The 19,801-nt window shown below is 39.9% G+C and overlaps 2 protein-coding genes across 3 annotated transcripts; one reads left to right on the top strand and one right to left on the bottom strand.

The window, feature by feature from the left end:
- The first annotated feature begins 137 nt into the window (after positions 1-137).
- stau1 (staufen double-stranded RNA binding protein 1) lies at positions 138-14,127 on the top strand. 2 transcript variants are annotated; one of them, XM_083891894.1, is made up of 15 exons: positions 138-301; positions 2,933-3,222; positions 5,693-5,814; positions 6,030-6,186; positions 6,305-6,461; positions 6,545-6,716; positions 6,817-6,912; positions 7,859-8,071; positions 8,152-8,295; positions 8,404-8,550; positions 8,652-8,727; positions 10,317-10,636; positions 10,719-10,841; positions 11,748-11,827; positions 13,431-14,127. In XM_083891894.1, exons 2-15 carry the CDS (start codon positions 3,030-3,032, stop codon positions 13,516-13,518), a joined length of 2,088 nt encoding a protein of 695 aa, XP_083748020.1. In that variant the 5' UTR covers positions 138-301; positions 2,933-3,029; the 3' UTR covers positions 13,519-14,127. The 2 variants fall into 2 exon arrangements, with proteins under 2 accessions (XP_083748020.1, XP_083748021.1); XM_083891895.1 differs by having other exon boundaries at positions 6,030-6,174.
- An 802-nt stretch (positions 14,128-14,929) lies between these two features.
- rdh20 (retinol dehydrogenase 20) lies at positions 14,930-17,541 on the bottom strand (the record flags this gene model as incomplete). Its single annotated transcript, XM_083892554.1, has 5 exons — positions 14,930-15,047; positions 15,168-15,299; positions 15,391-15,536; positions 15,642-15,740; positions 17,089-17,541. The coding sequence occupies 5 exons, from the start codon at positions 17,539-17,541 to the stop codon at positions 14,930-14,932; spliced, it is 948 nt and encodes a 315-aa protein (XP_083748680.1).
- Positions 17,542-19,801: the final 2,260 nt, after the last annotated feature.

Here is a 19,801-nt window from a genome sequence, read left to right on the forward strand (position 1 = left end):
TACAGTGTTTTAAAATTATTTTAATATGTTACAAAAAAAAAAGGGGCGATCATTGATTACTCCTGCTTTATTTTTTAAGTACTTCCTGTCGGCTGATGTCATTTCCTGAAGACGGAGTCAAGACTGGGTCCATTCTCTTTAGTGTTTGCCCTGTCGCCCCAATGTCCATCTCCTCACAGCCCGCATTTTGCTACTAAAATAACAAAGACTGACCTCTGAAAGTGGTCAGTATTATAGGCGAACGTTCGCAAATCATCGTGCCCTATGGAGTAACTAAAAACCGAACAAAAGGAGCGACGAGGTGAGGTTTACTTTGTGCTCTGACTTGTCGCTGGTTAGCTAGCTAGCAGTTTCACCGGCTGTTTCCAGACTAGTGAGAGTCGAATTAATTAAAAGAAAAACGTATGTCAGATAATCCTGTTCATGTCACGATGGTGCACATTTTCACGGAAACGCGTTTACTACAGTGATATTTGGTCACGTTTGTTTAAGAAAAATGTACTGTTGTTTTTTTTTTCATCCATTCCAGCCACTGAAGCTAGCAAAGCCATTTAACTAACGTTCTCCTGAAGGGAAATCACTCCCTGGCCTGATTTCATATGATGTCAAATTGTTTTTTATCTTATGTGGTGATAACACGAGTCTTAAACCTTTAAACGGTTATAATAAAAATCAAAACCAGTTATAACTATAACTGGTATTCGTGAAATATGTGTAGCAGTCAACGCTTCGTGTTTGTATATCCAGTGAGCTAATGTTTAAGTTAGCATTAGTTTGACAGTGAAGTTGTTTTAGTGCAACCAACGTTTAGCAACAAAGGGGCGTATTTGTACATGTACATGCTCATGCGAGTTTTAATTGTCTCTAAACCTCCACAGCAGACAGACTGGAGAGGAAAACTCCCAACAAACTCCCCAACCTCTGCTATATTGAGTTGAATCAAAACAAGTCTGTTTGTGTGTCAGTAGCATCCTCACTGACAACTAAAGTGGTGTATGAGGAGTCCGTTATGACAAAGCTAACAGTGGGCGTGTGTGTTTTCCCACTGTTTGGGTTCACCTCTGTGCAGGTGTGACCTGTGCCGGTGCAGCATTATTGCTCGTGACACATTTGACTGCGGCTCGTGAATAAAACAACATACTTTTCAGACAAAAACACACAGCTTCTATGGGTTAAAGGTGCATTATGTAATAAATATAAAGCAACTGGCCTCCTAATATGTCACAGAGACTCAGGAATAATGTTCATATAACAAACTGAACTCACCAACAACAACAGTAAAGTACAAAATATTTGCATTAAAAAAACATTTTGCAGACTGCAAATCATGTTTATGTTTTGAAATCATGTTTCGGCATGTGGCGCCACCTACCAATCATTGCAGTCAGTAGAGTCTCAGCTGCCGAGCAAGACCTCTGTATTTTGAATTTGAATGTAGTAAACGTTTTTGGCCACATTCTTACATATGGCACCTTTAAAGAGTCAGGTATTTAGTGTGACCTACCCTTTATCAATAGCATGACGGCCCTGGCTCTCTTTAATCTGCAGTGGGAACCCTAATTAATGTTAATTAATTATTAGTTAAACACATTCAATTGCCCTGATACTTTTGCACAGTACTGTGTTTATAGAATTTGTTACTTTTACACACACACACACACACACACACACACACACACACACACACACACACACACACACACACACACACACACACACCAATTAGTGTTAGCTAACTTAATTCCAAAAGCCACCCAACGTCATTGACTCTTTTGAAACAATACCTCAATAAAGCATAGAAACGTTATCTTGATGTTTCACGTTGTGAAGTACGATTTTTAGATTTAACAGTAACATCACGGTCAAAAAACCAATTGCTAGATATTCTATCTATCAAAGGTATCTAATTAAAAAAAAAAGTTTTAATAACATCACAGGCCCACAAAGCCACATTCCTTCCCTTATAAGAATGCTTAAGGCCAACGGTTAACTACTTTAACTGTTCACCTATTACACTCTAACAAGTCGTCCTGCATTAATCATTTAAATGAAAACTAGATTAACCCAATACTTCCCAAGCTCCTACATTTCCTGGCTCCTAATTGGGAGGCAGTCGAGCTGCCAATAATCAAAAGTAGCGCAAAGGAGCCTGCAGTATACACATGCATTGTTTTTGCTTTGTGGTAATGACTCTGAATATTTTGGATTCCTTGATATGGAAATTATTTTGATAAATATATGCCACGCATACCTTTGGTTGCAGGGAATGGATATGCACAGATCAAGTTGTTGTCACTGGTGCTGACCTGAGCATTACTCAATAGGAACGCTATGATATTGTCATTATGTTTGCAAAGGGAACATATAGAAGAGCCACTGAGGGGATATTGACTGCTGTTTTTTGTGTTTTCTTAGCTGGTATTAATTTGCAGTATTTTTAGACTTCAGTGTTAACCAGAGCCAGTTTCATCTTGAATGATGACGTGCTGGATGAACTCTGTTGGGATCCTGTGTAAATCACTGGGTCTATGCATTTAGTACACTGTGTACACAAAGTAACATAACTTTGCAATCAAATGACTTTGTCCTTGTTGTAATGAATAATCATACATATCCATGATCTTAGTATTAATCAGTATTTGAGATTAACATTAGCCCCTTTTGTATGAAAAAAAGACAGTTATGTATCATTAAAACACTTCATGTTTTATTAGACATCCTGTAAATCATGATTTACAGGCTCAAAATGTGTCCGTTTCAAGGTTGAAATTTGAAGGTTCAAAAACACAGCAGCTTCGTGCTGATAGCTCACTGCAAATAAGGTGCTACTCACAAACTTGAGCTGTGCTTTTCTGGGTAGATTTAGCATGTCCTCCCCCATATTTGTCAATGTGTGGCGTACCAATTTATGTTTTATTTTCTCTTTCCGCAGAGCTTACATTCGCACTTCCTCAATCAACAGTACCCTCCCCCATAAGGCATTCGTCATTCCTATCCTGACCTCAGCCCACTAAACTATACCTACAAGAATGTCCCAGCTCCAGTTCCAGTGTCCATCTAGCCCCATGCCTGCTGCTCCTGCCCCACTGCAGCTGGGGCAGCCGCAGCCTGGCTACAGCATCCCGTGTGCATCAGGCACCTTACCCTCGGAGAGCGCCAGCCAGCCCATCAGGAGCTCTGCTCTCCCCGCGGGCTCTGCCACTCCCTACAATACCACAACAGGTTGGATTGTTTGTCCTGAAGAAATTCTTGCATATTTTATATCTTGTAATGTGAACTTTTACATGTGTATATATATATATATATATATATATATATATATATATATATATATATATATATATATATATATATATATATATATATATATATATATATATATATATATATATATATGTGTGTATATATATACAGTACAGACCAAAAGTTTGGACACACCTTCTCATTCAAAGAGTTTTCTTTATTTTCATGACTATGACAATTGTAGATTCACACTGAAGGCATCAAAACTATGAATTAACACATGTGGAAATATATACTTAACAAAAGAGTGTGAAACAACTGAAAATATGTCTTATATTCTAGGTTCTTCAAAGTAGCCACCTTTTGCTTTGATTACTGCTTCGCACACTCTTGGCATTCTCTTGATGAGCTTCAAGAGGTAGTCACCTGAAATGGTTTTCCAACATTCTTGAAGGAGTTCCCAGAGATGCTTAGCACTTGTTGGCCCTTTTGCCTTCACTCTGCGGTCCAGCTCACCTCAAACCATCTCAGTTGAGTTCAGGTCCGGTGACTGTGGAGGCCAGGTCATCTGGCGCAGCACCCCATCACTCTCCTTCTTGGTCAAATAGCCCTTACACAGCCTCGAGGTGTGTTTGGGGTCATTGTCCTGTTGAAAATGGTCCAAGTAAACGCAAACCGGATGGAATAGCATGCCGCTGCAAGATGCTGTGGTAGCCATGCTGGTTCAGTATGCCTTCAATTTTGAATAAATCCCCCAACAGTGTCACCAGCAAAGCACCCCACACCATCACACCTCCTCCTCCATGCTTCACGGTGGGAACCAGGCATGTAGAGTCCATCCGTTAACCTTTTCTGCGTCACACAAAGACACGGTGGTTGGAACCAAAGATCTCAAATTTGGATTCATCAGACTGGTTTCCACTGGTCTAATGTCCACTCCTTGTGTTCTTTAGCCCAAACAAGTCTCTTCTTCTTGTTGCCTGTCCTTAGCAGTGGTTTCCTAGCAGCTATTCTACCATGAAGGCCTGATTCACACAGTCTCCTCTTAACAGTTGTTTTAGAGATGTGTCTGCTGCTAGAACTCTGTGTGGCATTGACCTGGTCTCTAATCTGAGCTGCTTTTAACCTGTGATTTCTGAGGCTGGTGACTCGGATGAACTTATCCTCCGCACCTGAGGTGACTCTTGGTCTTCCTTTCCTGGGGCGGTCCTCATGTGAGCCAGTTTCTTTGTAGCGCTTGATGGTTTTTGTGACTTGGGACACAGTTTTCCCAATTTTTCGGACTGACTGACCTTAATTTCTTAAAGTAATGATGGCCACTCATTTTTCTTTACTTAGCTGCTTTTTTCTTGCCATAATACACATTCTAACAGTCTATTCAGTAGGACTATCAGCTGTGTATCCACCTGACTTCTGTACAACACAACTGATGGTCCCAACCCCATTTATAAGGCAAGAAATCCCAATTATTAAACCTGACAGGGCACACCTATGAAGTGAAAACCATTTCAGGTGACTACCTCTTGAAGCTCATCAAGAGAATGCAGAGTGTGTGCAAAGCAGTAATCCGAGCAAAAGGTGGCTACTTTGAAGAAACTAGAATATAAGGCGTATTTTCAGTTGTTTCACACTTTTTTGTTAAGTACATATTTCCACATGTGTTAATTCATAGTTTTGATGCCTTCAGTGTGAATCTACAATGTCAATACTCATGAAAAGAAAGGAAACTCATTGAATGAGAAGGTGTGTCCAAACTTTTGGTCTGTACTGTATGTGTGTATATATATATGTGTGTATATATATATATATATATATATATATCTGTATGTGTGTATATATATATATGTGTGTATATATATATGTGTGTATATATATATGTGTGTATATATATATGTGTGTATATATATATATATATATATATATGTATATGTATATGTGTGTATATATGTATATGTATATGTGTGTATATATGTATATATATATGTGTGTATATATGTATATATAAACATGTGTATATGTATGTATATATAAACGTGTATATGTATGTATATATAAACATGTGTATATGTATGTATATATATACATATACACATGTTTATATATATATAAACATGTGTATATGTATGTATATATATATATATATATAAACATGTGTATATGTATGTATATATATATATATAAACATGTGTATATGTATGTGTATATATATACATATATATGTATGTATGTATGTATGTACATATTTATATATATACATATATGTGTATATGTATGTATGTATGTATATGTACATATATGTATGTATGTATATATATGTATGTATGTTTATGTATATGTACATATATATACAAATATGTATATGTTTGTGTATATATGTACGCGTGTATATATATGTATGCGTGTAAATATGTATATATTTTAAAATGGGCACATTTTTCTGTTCTTACAGTATCTAACATGGCAAACCCTAAAGAGAAGACCCCCATGTGTTTGGTGAATGAGTTAGCCCGTTTCAATAAGATCCAACCTGAGTATAAGCTGCTTTGTGAGCAAGGACCTGCTCACTCAAAGGTACACTGAGACTGCGACTCTTACTCGTTGATCTGTGACATGATTTAAGTCAGTAACTTAAGAAATTAACATTGGTAGAAACACCATGATGTGACGCAAAAAATTGCTAGATTGGTCCATGATGGTTTGTTATGTTCAATTTGGGAAATGCTGTGGGTTCATAATTTCACCATAATGATCCATTTTCCTCCTCCTTTTTTTTTTCCTTTTGTCAGATTTTCTCAGTGAGGCTCACACTGGGAGATCAACACTGGGAGGCAGAAGGGACCAGCATCAAGAAAGCCCAGCACTCTGCTGCTTCCTCTGCACTCGTTGAGACCAAACTTCCCAAACCCACCATGAGAACGCCGCGCCACACAGGCAAGAACCCAGGTGGGAAATTCCCACTGATTTTTGTCACTCACAGTCTCTGTCTTATGCTTTTTATACTGCTAGATTGTGCTTGCATGTTATTTAACTTTGCTTTTGTGTGTGTGTGTTGGCTGTACAGTAGATGGCATGACACACACCATGGAGTTGAATGCACTATGTATGAAGCTTGGTAAGAAGCCTATGTATAAACCCATTGACCCGTACCCGGGAGTGAGACCACCAAACTTCAACTACAACGTCCGGGCTCCAGGACCTTATCAGCGCTCTATGCAACAGTGAGTTTCCTGTATTTGGAAATTAGATGAGGTGTCTTTTTCATGATTATGAGTAAAAAATGGACGGTCTTGTGTGTGTTCAGGTACTACTATCCATTTCCTCCAATGGGACCGATGCTATACCAAATGGAGCTGACCATTGGAGGACAGCAGTTTATTGGAAAGGGACGTACGCGGCAGTTGGCTAAACAGGAAGCTGCAGCCAAGGCCGTAAAAGTGCTGCATAAGGAGCCCATATTGCAACAGTTGCCAGTGGTGGGTAAAGACACACACACACACACGCAAGCACATCCTTGTAGTTCTACACTGATTTGCTGCTTTTGTTGTTGTTTAATATGAATTCTGGTCTTGGCAGATGAACGGAGAGCCCGAGGAGGAGAACCTCAACAAATCAGAAATTAGTCAAGTGTTTGAAATTGCACTGAAACGCAACTTACCTGTCAACTTTGAGGTAATTTTATTTTTTCTTTACACATATTTTTCAGTGAAGGCTCTTTTGTGCACGATTTTACACTGGGAAAAAAAAACACACAGGAAACACAAGAAACAGTGAGTAACCGAGTGTGAGTTTAGTTTTGCATCCTTGAAGTGTGTTTGGAAGGATTTTTCTTGCACACCGTTCTTAATAATTAACAATCCTGCTCAAATTAAAGTGAAGACAAGGTCGTGAGTGTTGGATCTTTATTTACACTGCCGTTCAAAAGTTTGGGGTCACTTAGAAATGTCCTTATTTTTGAAGGAAAAGCACTTTTTTCAATGAATATAACATTAAATAAATGAAAAATACACTCTATACATTGTTAATGTGGTAAACGACTATTCTAGCTGCAAACTTCTGGTTTTTAATGGAATATGTACATAGGTGTATAGAGGCCCATTTCCAGTGTTCTAATGGTACTTTGTGTTTGCTAATGGCGTTAGAAGACTATTGGATGATTAGAAAACCCTTGTGCAATGATGTTAGCACAGCTGAAAACAGTTTTTCTGGTTCTTTGACGAAAGGGCACAATTATTGTTTGGAATAATGTCTTGACTATCTTTTCTCTTCATTTTGCAACTCTTTTGATGAATAAAAGTGTGACTTTTAATGGAAAACACAAGAAAATTGTATAGGTGACCCCAAACCTTTGAACGGAAGTATATCTCCCAAACCGTTCTTAATGATTAACAAAGCTGCTGAAATTAAAGTTAAGACAAGGTCGTCAGTGTTGGATCCTCATTTAATATCATTCTTCCCAGAGAATAAACATTCTTAACTGGCCAAATACTTGTACACATGTACGGATATGAGTATAGTCTTTGTCGAGATAATAAGCATGACTCCTATCCACTTCATGTATTGAACAATATTTTATTCTACACCCAACTTTGAGAGTAATTTGAAAACTCTCTCACAGGTTTTAAAGGAAGACGGCCCTCCACACATGAAGAGTTTCCTGGTGCGTGTTTTTGTCGGGGAGTTCACTGGCGAGGGCGAGGGGAAAAGTAAAAAGATCGCCAAGAAGCTGGCGGCAGCAGCTGTGCTGAGAGAGTTGAAGAGGCTGCCCCCCATACCCAGCGTGGAAAAGATGCTGCCACGCATCAAAAAGAAAACCAAATCCATTATCAAGGTAAGTTTTTCGGAGAGTGAGGTTCTTTCAGTACACACACGTGTGCACGGGTTTGTGACGACCTCGTCTCCTCGCCGCAGCTACAGACCAGCCCAGAGTACGGTCAGGGCATGAATCCCATCAGCCGCCTGGCTCAGATCCAGCAGGCCAAGAAGGAGAAGGAGCCAGACTACAGCATGGTCACAGAGCGAGGTCTACCACGGCGCAGGGAGTTTGTCATGCAGGTGAGTGAGTCATCTCGTTAGCATGACTTATGCAAATGACGTCTCTGTTTATTTCCCTCCTGTCCAGTTATTTGATCTGCATAAGTGGCGGTGTGTGTTGTGTTACAGGTGAGCGTGTGCGGCCAGTCTGCAGAGGGACTGGGACCCAGCAAGAAGGTGGCCAAGAGGAACGCAGCAGAGAAGATGCTGGACCTCTTAGGATATAAAGTGCCTCAGCCCCAGCCCCCGAAACCGGCACTCAAAAACGATGAAAAGGTACTAGCTAGACATGTGTGACGAGCAAGGCTTGAATGGTAAAATGGTAGAGTGTGATACACGTTACTATACTGATGGTAACTTGTTTTTGTCATATTTAGACCCCAGTGAAAAAACCTGGCGATGGGCGCAAAGTGACCTTCTTTGAGCCTGGCTCTGTAGAGGAGGTGGCATTGGGTGAGGATTTTCTTTTTTTTTAATAGATTGGTTAAATAAAAATAAGATATGATTATATTTAAGAGAAGAATGGAAGAACCCAATGAGTTACAATGAGGAATAGCAACCATTATTCTGCTACTATATGCTATACAACTATGGGTATTATTGATCCTATTTCTAAAAGCTGATCTTACTGACTGTTTGATTCCTGTCAGTCACACTAACATAATAATCAAGAGATGTATTCCCTCTAGCCTTTGTTTATTTATTTATTGCTTCTTTGTATATTATTAATTTCAGTGCTGGGAGTGTTAACACGATAGCGTCGGTTAACGGCATCAACGTTAACGCATGGCGCGTTTCCATGATGACTGACCGGAAAAAGACGTGCGTGACGTCATGTTTACTTGACTCTCGAGTCTCTAAAGCATGGGTGTCAAACTCTGGCCCGCGGGCCAAATTTGGCCCGCCGTGTAATTTCATTTGGCCCTTGAGGCAATATCAAATTAACATTAGAACTGGCCCGCCGGTATTATACAGCGGCACCGCCGCTGTAACACCGCATTCACCGCTAATACTACAAATCCCATAATGCTCTGCTGTTGTTTTGTATTCATTGTTATTTTATTTTCAAATTTATTAGCTTGTGGAAAAAGTTAATGTTGATATTTACCCCAGAAGGCTGCAAATAGAAAAGATGCATTCAATTTTTTATTTAAATTTTATTTAACATGCCATTGATGTTTTTTCGTTTGTTTTTTGAAAGTTGATTTTGCACTTTTAAGTTATATAAGCGTTGCTTGTTCCATATTCAGTGTTAAAGCAAATCAGTGTAGCAAACTGAGCAATAATTAACGTTTTATTCATGCACTTTCTCTTGCTACTTCAAGGCTTGAATGTTTGATTCATTCATTATTGTTATTTTACTTTCAAATGTATTATTAGCCTGTGTAATATGTTTATTTTGATATTTACCTCAGAAGGCTGCAAATAGAAAAGAGGCATTCAATTTTTATCCATCCATTATCTACCGCTTATCCTGTATTTAAGGTGCATTCAGTTTTTATTTAAATTTTATTTGATATGCCATTGATATTTTTTAAATATTATTATTATTATTATTTGAAACTCGATTTTGCATGTCACTATAAAGTTATATAAGCCTTGCTTGTTCAATATTCAATGCAAAACTTGTTTGGGTCCCTATTAAAAGGTTAATTTGTTCCACCTTGGCCCGCGGCTTTGTTCAGTTTTAAATTTTGGCCCACTCTGTATTTGAGTTTGACACCCCTGCTCTAAAGTAACGCTAAACTTTAAAAACAGAGGCACACATACGCAGCACACAGGTACGCTGGTTATTTGTACCGCTGCTCTTTTCGTTTAATAAACAGACCGCTCCAGTTTGACTCTACGCGCGCTAACGGAGCTAATCAAGCTAATGCAGCTAACGGAGCTAACTGGTAAGCGGTGCCTGGACTCCGGTGTCACGACACGTAAACACGACGTCACACGCGTCTTTTTCCGCGTGGACACGCGCCATGTGTTAACGTGCGTTAACCTAGTGCCCAGCACTAATTAATTTTTACGTACGTGCTTTTCCCTTTAAGGTTCTAAAGAGGACGACTACCGACTGCCTTACCTAAGCCATCAGCAGCTCCCTGCAGGGATCCTTCCCATGATGCCAGAGGTGGCTCAAGCAGTCGGGGCCTGCCAATTGTCCCAGGCCAAGGATTTCAGTCGAAACATCCCCAACCCGGGCAAAACCACAATCACTGCCATGATCGCCAACGAGCTGCTTTATGCAGGGGCGTCCCTGACCGCGGACACTATCCTAAAAAACAAGAACAATATAAACCAACTGCCCCACGGACCCCTCACCAGGCCTTCAGAACAGCTCGCCTATCTCGCATCGGTGCAGAGCCTGCAGGTAAGCAGCTGTGTGTGCGTGTGGGTGTAATTTGTTATGCGTGTGTTCCATTTCCACTCAAATGTCTTTGTTTTGCTTTCAGGTGGAGTACAAAGATTTCCCCAAAAACAATAAGAACGAGTTTGTGTCACTGATTAACTGCTCCGCCCAGCCGCCACTCATCAGTCATGGAATTGGGAAAGATGTAGAATCCTGTCATGATATGGTTAGTCTTTATGCTTTAATACTTTAATACAATCTATTCTTTCAATTGTTTATAAAAAAAAAAAAAAAAAAGTCATAAGAAACATTTGAACCCTAAAACATCTCTTATTGGAGGTGTGCTAGTGTTTTGTGTATCTCACAAATGATCGAGGAATATTGTAAAAAAAAACAAAAAAAAAACTTTGTTATCAAGGTCCTTTCTGTTTTGTCCACAGGCAGATTAGTTAGATTTTTCTTCCAACATAGTTCTGTTTCTGATTCTATAATTCTGTTCTATACTACTCACAATGTTTTGACTAATGTGAGTCACATCAGAGGGATCTGTGTTTCCAAAAGTAGGACATCTACTACTACTACTACTACTACTACTACTACTACTACTGCTACTGCTACTACTATTACTACTACTACTAGTAGTACTTTTACTTCTGCTATAACTGCTGCTACTGCTACTACAACTATTACCATTACTACTACTACTACTAGTACTACGACCACTACTATTATTGATACTACTACTAATTCTATGACGACTACTACTAATATTACTAGTACTACTACTACTATTACTACTACCATTAATACTACTATTACTAGTACTACTACTATTACTACTAGTATTATTACTACTCCTGCTAATACTACGACTACTACTATAACTACTACTACTACTATTATGACTACTACGACTACTACTACTACTATTACTACAACTATTATTACTGCTATCACTACTACTATTACTACTACTACTACTATTACTATTACTATTACTACTACTACCACTACTACTACTACTACTATAACTATTACTGCTACTACCACTGAGTGCTCCCTTTGCATCAATTCCAGATGAGATGATAAACCTGCTCACTAAAGTAACTGAACTGTTTCTTCACCTCTGCAGGCTGCACTAAATATACTGAAGATGCTCTCAGAGTTGGACCAGCAGTTAAATGAAAGGGCAGGAAATGGACCAGTCTCTGGGTAAGCTGTGTCACACACACACGTTTGTCAGCCGAGGACATAGGCAGTGTCTTATCAGTTTGGACCAAATCCTGCCGGACTACATTACTGGAACAGTAAAAGCCCTTAAGGATGTTTTCACAGTTTACCAATGAGGCAGAATTTCAATAGCCAGTCTGACTGTGACAGTGTGTGTGTGTGGTGTGTGCGTGTGAGTAAAGCATTAGTACAAAACAATAGTGTTCAGAGTCATAGGATCATCGTACGTCCTGCTCTACTTGCCTTGCTGTCATGCGAGTACAATGGTAAAAGGAGGTCACACACACATACACACACACACTGTATAACCAAAACAGTTGTGATAAGTGACTTGGGCTTGATTTATTTTGGTTTCACCTCTAAAGGATGGTGCTGTTGGAGTTCTCTTTTATTTTCATAGTATTTCTCTTTTTTCTCCTCTCTCTGATGATCCACTCTTGTAATTCCTGCTCTGGGTTAACCCACCGTCGTCAGGCCTCTGCTCGGCCGGTGCGGCTTGACTTTTCCACTCTAATGATATTTTCATCATGCTAGAAATGAGATTGGGGTCTGCGATGAATTAACAGATGCAGTTCATGCTTTAGCAACTGGTGATCGCAAGCTATTGAATGATGATTAGCTGCAAACTTTGAAAACTTAGGAAAATGAGTCGCCACAGTCCCACCATAGTATTGCTATAACCATAAAATGTCATAAAACGTTGATCAGTGTTTGTCAAACGAGGAAATGACGATTTTCTCGAATGTCTTGTTTCGTCCACAAACCAAAATCATTCAGTTTCAATGATTTCTTTGTTCAATCATGAAAGAAAAGCTTCAAACGGATTAATCCATTATCAAAATAGTTGATGATTAATAATCGATTCATCGTTTCAGCTCTAAACATCATGAAGCAGTCGCAAAAAAGTAAAAATAAATAAATAAATCATATTCCCACATCCTAAAGACACCACATCCGGTTGAAAAATCTGCTTCGACCTTTGCAGCTAATAAGAATAAATACACATTTTCAGCATATGTAGAATTACCACTCATTGACTCATAAATTACATCCCTGATGATATGACACATCCACAGCTACTGTTTGAAATTCTCTGCTGCTGGTGAAGAATGAAATAGAGAAACTTCTGCCGGCCGACAAGGTTTTACTTTCTTTGCAAGGAAAGGGTCAATCTTCACACGAGTGATCCCAGCTGGAGAAAGATAGTGGGCCCTCCACATTTATACCTGAGCAACTCCCCTTTCGCATTCCTCCAATAGACAAGGAGTCTGCCTTTCCAGGCAGTGTTTTCACACCTCTTTGTCTACTGTAGGTATCGGGGAGCTGACTCCCTGCGGATGTTGTAGGAAAGTGACGGTTCAGTCTAGACATGCTAATTACACAATATACAAGACACAATACACAAAAAGGACCTGGTATTACGTGTTAGGGAAAGGCTCTAGCTCCGAGACAAAGAAATTGAATTTGACGCTTTTTGTGAATAGATGTGTTTGCAATCATCCCTTTTTTCTGACGACTACTCGACACACAGGAGCATTTATGGCCGATAAACAATAATCGGGTTCTCTTGACTTGTTCTCCACAGGTGTGGCAAGCAGGACATTGAAGGTGACATGCACCTGAAACAGGCTAACTCAAGCACATTGGCACAGACCCTGGACGGCACCGTTTGATCAGGTTTGGTTGCCTGTAAAAAAGCACTAGAGAAAACTCAAGACACTGTGTTCTTTGTCCGTTTTTAGAAGGCTTACAGGAAGCTCTGGTGTTTTCGTCACTGTTCGCTATCATCGAGGGAAAACTAGTTTCCTTCGCCGTCGTTTAATCGGACGCATTCTTTCGTTTGCTTGGTAGAAGAATTAGCTGCATCCTAGTCAAGGAGCTGGGAGTTGAACTTTGTTGGCGGATGACCTGTGAACTCTTGTTTTGACTAGAATTTGATTCCTCTTTGTGAGACCTGCTAACTCTTTTTTTTTTTGTTTGTTTTTAAGTGTTTTATGTTTTAAGTGGTGATCGAACGAGAGGTTTGGACCTTTTTCTTTGTCTAGGGTGCAGCGTCGCACGAACCTCTGTTGATTTTCCTAGAGTGCTTTACATCAGCAACCACAAGTGTGTGTTCATGACATTACCATGTAGGACTGGACTGAAGAAGAATTTGTGACTCAATGTGACTAGCGTGTGATGTAATGTGACGTTGTCTCTGATGTGTGTGTGTGTGTGTGGCATCAGTTTTCCCCCCCCCTTCCACTTTCTCCTGTTTCATCCCTTATGCCATCCTCCCTTCTCTCTCTCTCTCCACTCTCCATGGTAATTAAACTTCAGTGCTTCTGTGCACAAAACAAAATCCCTGTCTTTTCCTTTTCTTTGTCTGTCAGCGGTGGAAAATGAGAGGAGATTAGCTGAATGTTTTGGATGTGAAGTTTTGTCAAACTCACAGGATGAGCTATTAAATCAGAGGGATGTAATGAATGATATGCACGTGTGTGAAAATGTATAGGATGATAAATAACATCTGTTTTTTCTCATTTAAATCATTTGATTATTTAAAATAGGTTTGTTTATTTGAAACATCGCTGTTGGGGGGGAAGTCGTTGTTACTCGTTACGTTTGGATTCTGTGTGGCTTCTGATTCTTTTGACAATTATTGTTTTCGGTTTTCATACACGGCTGAAATCAGCAGTCAAAATTGAAAGTTGATATCGAAAACGTTTATTTTGAGTATAACAGGAGAGTAATCATCATCATTCGTCATTGATAATATTTTTCCTCAGTGATAACACCTTTAATCACTTTATCGTATGTCAACGTAACGCGGCGCTGTATTTTGTTTATACATCGTTTAGCCACAGATATTCCAGAATAATCTCATCATTCCCATTTTGATCCGCCCAGGATTTAATCTGGCTTGTTGTTGCACAGTTGACTTGACACTTTATTTTATTGTGTACTCTTGAACACTTGGCAGAGTCGTCGATTAGAACAGGAAATAAAATACAAAAGTCACACGATTCTCACTTATCCTGGTTCAAATAAACGATATTTAAAGTTAATATTGAGCTTGTAATCCCAAAGTTGTGATAAATTTGACTATTCGACCTTAATGCATCCATTAGACACTTGTCTCTTGTGATCGATGAAGGGGTACATGCACTTGTCGGAGCCCATGAAACGATACATAACCACGTTGGATTCCCATGGCAACAGCCTGAAAGAGAGCAAGAGGAAGGAAGTGAGTCACACTTTTACTTGAAAAGTAGGGGGGTGTTGGGGGTGTTGGGGAGGGGGGGGGTGTTTGTTCATACAAAGGTGAGGCTTTTATACTCACGCTCTGGCGAGGAAAGGGAGGTAGGTGAGACGAGGGATGCACACCAGCGGCTGGTCTATGAGGATGGCGTTCATGGCCTGCTCCACACAGTACTGGGGCTGAAGGGGAGCGAAGATCAGCTCCACTTCCTCCCTAACGGTGCCGACAAAAGACCTTATTTAGTTGGATGTAATGCGAGGCCATAGCTCATTTACAAATGACTTGAATTATATCTGTGACGGACCGTATCTTGCAGCCTTCGAACATGCCCGTGTCCACGATGTAGGGACAAACCAGAGTGGTCTTCACTCCTTTAACGTCCTCAGTGAGCAGCTCGTGGGCTAAAGACTCGTGAAATCCCACTGCTGCAAACTTACTGGCGCAGTAATCCTGACCCAATCCAACAAAATATTAGATTTTTTAGATTTTTTTTTCATCATGCATGATAGATATCTGATAATAAACTTTAATAATCGTTATCATGTCTTGGTTCACCTCGACACCAGCTGTGCTGAAGAGACCGAGGACGCTGGCGATGGTCACGATGTGACCGTGATTCTGGGCCTTCATCTGGGGAAGGAAGGCCTTCACTGTCTGAGGTACACACACACACACACACACACACATTCTGTAAAGTGTTCACATGACCTGCCGTGACTTAAATATTGCTCAACGTGTGAGGGAAGATTACGTTGCACGAGCAGCTACACATTAAGAGGATTTACATCGGAGTCCTATAGAGCATAGTGTGAAGGGGATAAAGTTATTAACGCGGTACATTTTCGTGTTTGTCATGTGTCACACTGACGAGTTACAATAATCTGCAGCTGATATTTTTTTATCGTTATTCACTGAACTGATTCACTGATTCAGATTACAGTAGGGTTCATTTGTTGAGATTTGATCTCAGGGAGTATCAGGACTGAACAGAACACTTTTTGACTGTTTGATCTTATAACGGGGGCAAAAACTGAAAGAATTCCATAATATTTGCTGTGCATTGCATTGAGATCATTTTTCAAGCCTTCGTTTGTTGAGAGACAGACCGTTAGTGTTGATCATTAACTGCTTACTGACGTTAAGCAGCATATCTGTGTCGCTTGTTATCATTTAAATATTAGTTTATCAGATGGCGGAACAAAAAAGTATTTCTGCATCAATTATCGGCATTGGCTGCACCGATTTCGGTAACACTTTATAACAAGTACACACTATTAGCATTAATAAATATTGAACTCATCATTTATAACGCGTGGATACTCATTAGTATGTAGTTTATAAGCACAGTTATACATGTTTTACTCATGTGCTGAAGTGTTGGCATGTACTGAGCGACTGCAGCAGCTATTTGGACACTTCTATCCTTTTAAACTGTTGATAAACTACATACTACTACTAGTATTCATGTGTTATAAATGATGAATTCAATATTTATTAATGCTTAAAGGTGCATTATGTAATAAATCTAAAGCAACTGGTCCTAATATGTCACAGAGACTCTGGAATAATGTTCATATAACAAACTGAACAGCCAAAATATTTGCATTAAATAAAAATCTTTTGCAGACTGCAAATCATGTTTATGTTTTGAAATCATATTTTGGCATGCGGCGCCACCTACCGCCGTCTACCAGTCATTGCAGTCAGTAGAGTCCCAGCTGCCGAGCAACCACGGGTTGCCAGTTACATCAGAAAACGAAAACCTAAAAGACCTCGGAATTTTGAATTTGAGTGTAGTAACCGTTTTTGGCCACATTCTTACATATGGCACCTTTAACTAATGCTAATAGTGTGTTTTTATTATAAAGTGTTACCCATTATTTTTGTATTACTGGTCCATCATATCAAAAAAATCGGCATTAATCATCGGTTATTAGTTGCACTGATTTCTAAAAAATCATCATCATACGTCATTCTAATACACAGATTTGCGACCTCTCACCCAGAAGTGCGCGTGACTGTTGACCTTCATGGTCCTCTCTATCAGCTCATCCGCACACTCTAACATGCGCTCCCCGGCCACCACGCCGGCGTTGTTCACCAGCATCGTGACGTCGCGGCCCAGGTCCTTCCTCACGAGCTCTGCGCTGCGATACACGTCCTCGCGCTCGGTCACGTCCACCGTGTACGCGTACGCCTCGCCCCCCGTCTCGCGCACCAGCTTGGCCGTCTGCTCGTTGCAGGCGCTGTCGACGTCCCACAGCACCACGTCTGCGCCGTGTTTGCTGAATTCCCGCGCGAACAGGCGACCCAGGCCTCCTCCCGCGCCGGTGATCAGCACCAGCTCGCCCTGGATTTGCTTGGTGCGCGGGCGCAGGATGACCCGCAAAGAGTTACGCAGGACGAAGTAAATCACGTCCAGCAGCATCATCTGGAGGTCCATTAGAAAAATCATCTTTGATATAGTCGTGCTGCTGATGATGGTGGTTCTGCAGACAGCCAAGCTGGTGTTTTTCCCTCCTTCTTTGACGCTCGGGCCTCCAATCCTCGGGTTTATTTAAACTCTCACTCTCCTCCTGGATTAGAGGAAATACTTTGAGCTCCTAAAATACAACCACGTTTGTTGTAATCTGTGAATGAATGCGTTGAAATAACGTGCCCGGGGTGGAGTTACAGCGAGTCAGAGAGTGTTGAAGCTCACGGAATTCTACTCTATAGTTCAACCAAGGTTATAATATAGTGTTGAAATTGTATTTACTTTTTATTTTTATTTAGTTTTTCGATTTTCTTTTTTATTGCAGTTTAGTTTTAGTCAAAGGTGCCGTATGTAAGAATGTGGACAAAAACGGTTGCTACATTCAAATTCAAAATACCGAGGTCTTTTAGGTTTCGTTTTCTAACGTAACTGGCAACCCGTGGTTGCTCGGCAGCTGAGACTTTACTGACTGCAATGATTGGTAGACGGCGGTAGTTGGCGCCACATGCTAAAAACATGATTTCAAAACATAAACATGATTTGCAGTCTGCAAAATATATTTTTTAATGCAAATATTTTGTCTGTACTGTTGTTGTTGGTGAGTTCAGTTTGTTATATGAACATTATTCCTGAGTCTCTGTGACATATTAGGAAGATTTTATGATTTATTACATAATGCACCTTTAATTCAACAAATGATTTAGTAGTTTCAGTTTAGTTTTTATTTAGTTTTCGGCTACTAGTGCAGTGCCCTTAGGAAGTATGTGGCTGACGGTCACAAAACAGCTAGCTATGCTAATGCTAACCGAAAATGAAAACGTGTGCGTTGTGCCTAAAGAGATTGCACAGTGTTTGTATTATGTTAGCCCTACGCTACTGCTAATCGTAGCCTCGCTAGCTTACCTTTGGCAACGGGTTCGCCAAGTTAGCCTCAAAGCAGTAGCATGCTAATGCAGAATAAATATGTGCACTTCAATTTTTGTTCATTTTGCTTTGTTCATTGTAAGTTTTTCTTTTGTTTCCATTAACTAAATTATTTTCTCACTGCTAGTTTTAGTTTTAGACTCAGTGTCCGTTACCTTCATGTGGAGGATAAAGCGATAGAAGATGAGTGCGTTTGTACAGAGACGATACAAATCAAACTGATAGTGATGCTTTTGGAGGATGAAGAACAATGGATCTTAGTTTTTTGGGGACAAAATGTCCCGAAGCAGAAGAGAACAACATTTTTTTTTTTTTTAAAGACGGCAGATAGCGACATGGTTGGAGAACACAGATGATTTATTATGGCTGGATAGAGCTGGATAACTTTTTTTTTTTAATTGACAATCCCGCCGCAGAAAATGTACGACCATAAAGTTCTCTGGTCTTGATGATAATTCAAAGTGATGTTTTTGCATTCAGATGCAGTACTTATTTCCCCCCCCCATCACACATCTGTTATACACAAGCTGCTGCCTCAGCTGCCAGGAAAGACAACCGCTGTATCCACAGACCTCCCAACTGACGGCACAATTGTCTGCTACATTTATATGTAAAATAGCTAAATCAGGCTTCATATAAGTTATTATGGAGGTCTCAAAGCAATCAGATTTTTCATAATTCATTTTATCCATGACGTGAAATAATAAGGACAGTGAGGAACAGTGTCCAGCTTAATCGAACAAATCTTTAATAGAATCACCAAAGTGAGGTTGTGATCGACCCCGTTAACTTTCCAAAAAGACACGCTGGACAGAAGTGGTCACAGTTTGCTCCCGTACCACTTCACTGCTGCTGTATGAAATGAGATTATCAGGAGATTATGCATATGGACCGTAAACCTCTACATTAAGTCCAAAGACGGCTGCTGCTTGTTGCTGCGTGTCACGTTTTTGTTGTGTGTGTGTGTGTGTTTTTGAGGTGAACACAGCCGCCATTGTTTACGTCCAGTGGAGATAAATTAGCCAGACTGGTGAATTTTTCATTTTAACAGCATTTCAGAGATTCTCTCCCTACAGATACTGTAGATTTCAATGCATATACAGTACACTAGCGTTCAAAAGTTTGGGCTCACTTAGAAATGTCCTTATTTGTGAAGGAAAGGTGCTTTTATTTCAATGAATATTATGTTAAATTAATCAGAAATACACTCTATACTTTGTTAATGTGGTAAACGACTATTCTAGCTGCAAATGTCTGGTTTTTAATGGAATATGTACATAGGTGTATAGAGGCCCATTTCCACTGTTCTAATGGT

This window comes from Microchirus variegatus (genome assembly GCF_963457635.1).
Source record: "Microchirus variegatus genome assembly, chromosome: 7".
Taxonomy (NCBI): domain Eukaryota; kingdom Metazoa; phylum Chordata; class Actinopteri; order Pleuronectiformes; family Soleidae; genus Microchirus; species Microchirus variegatus.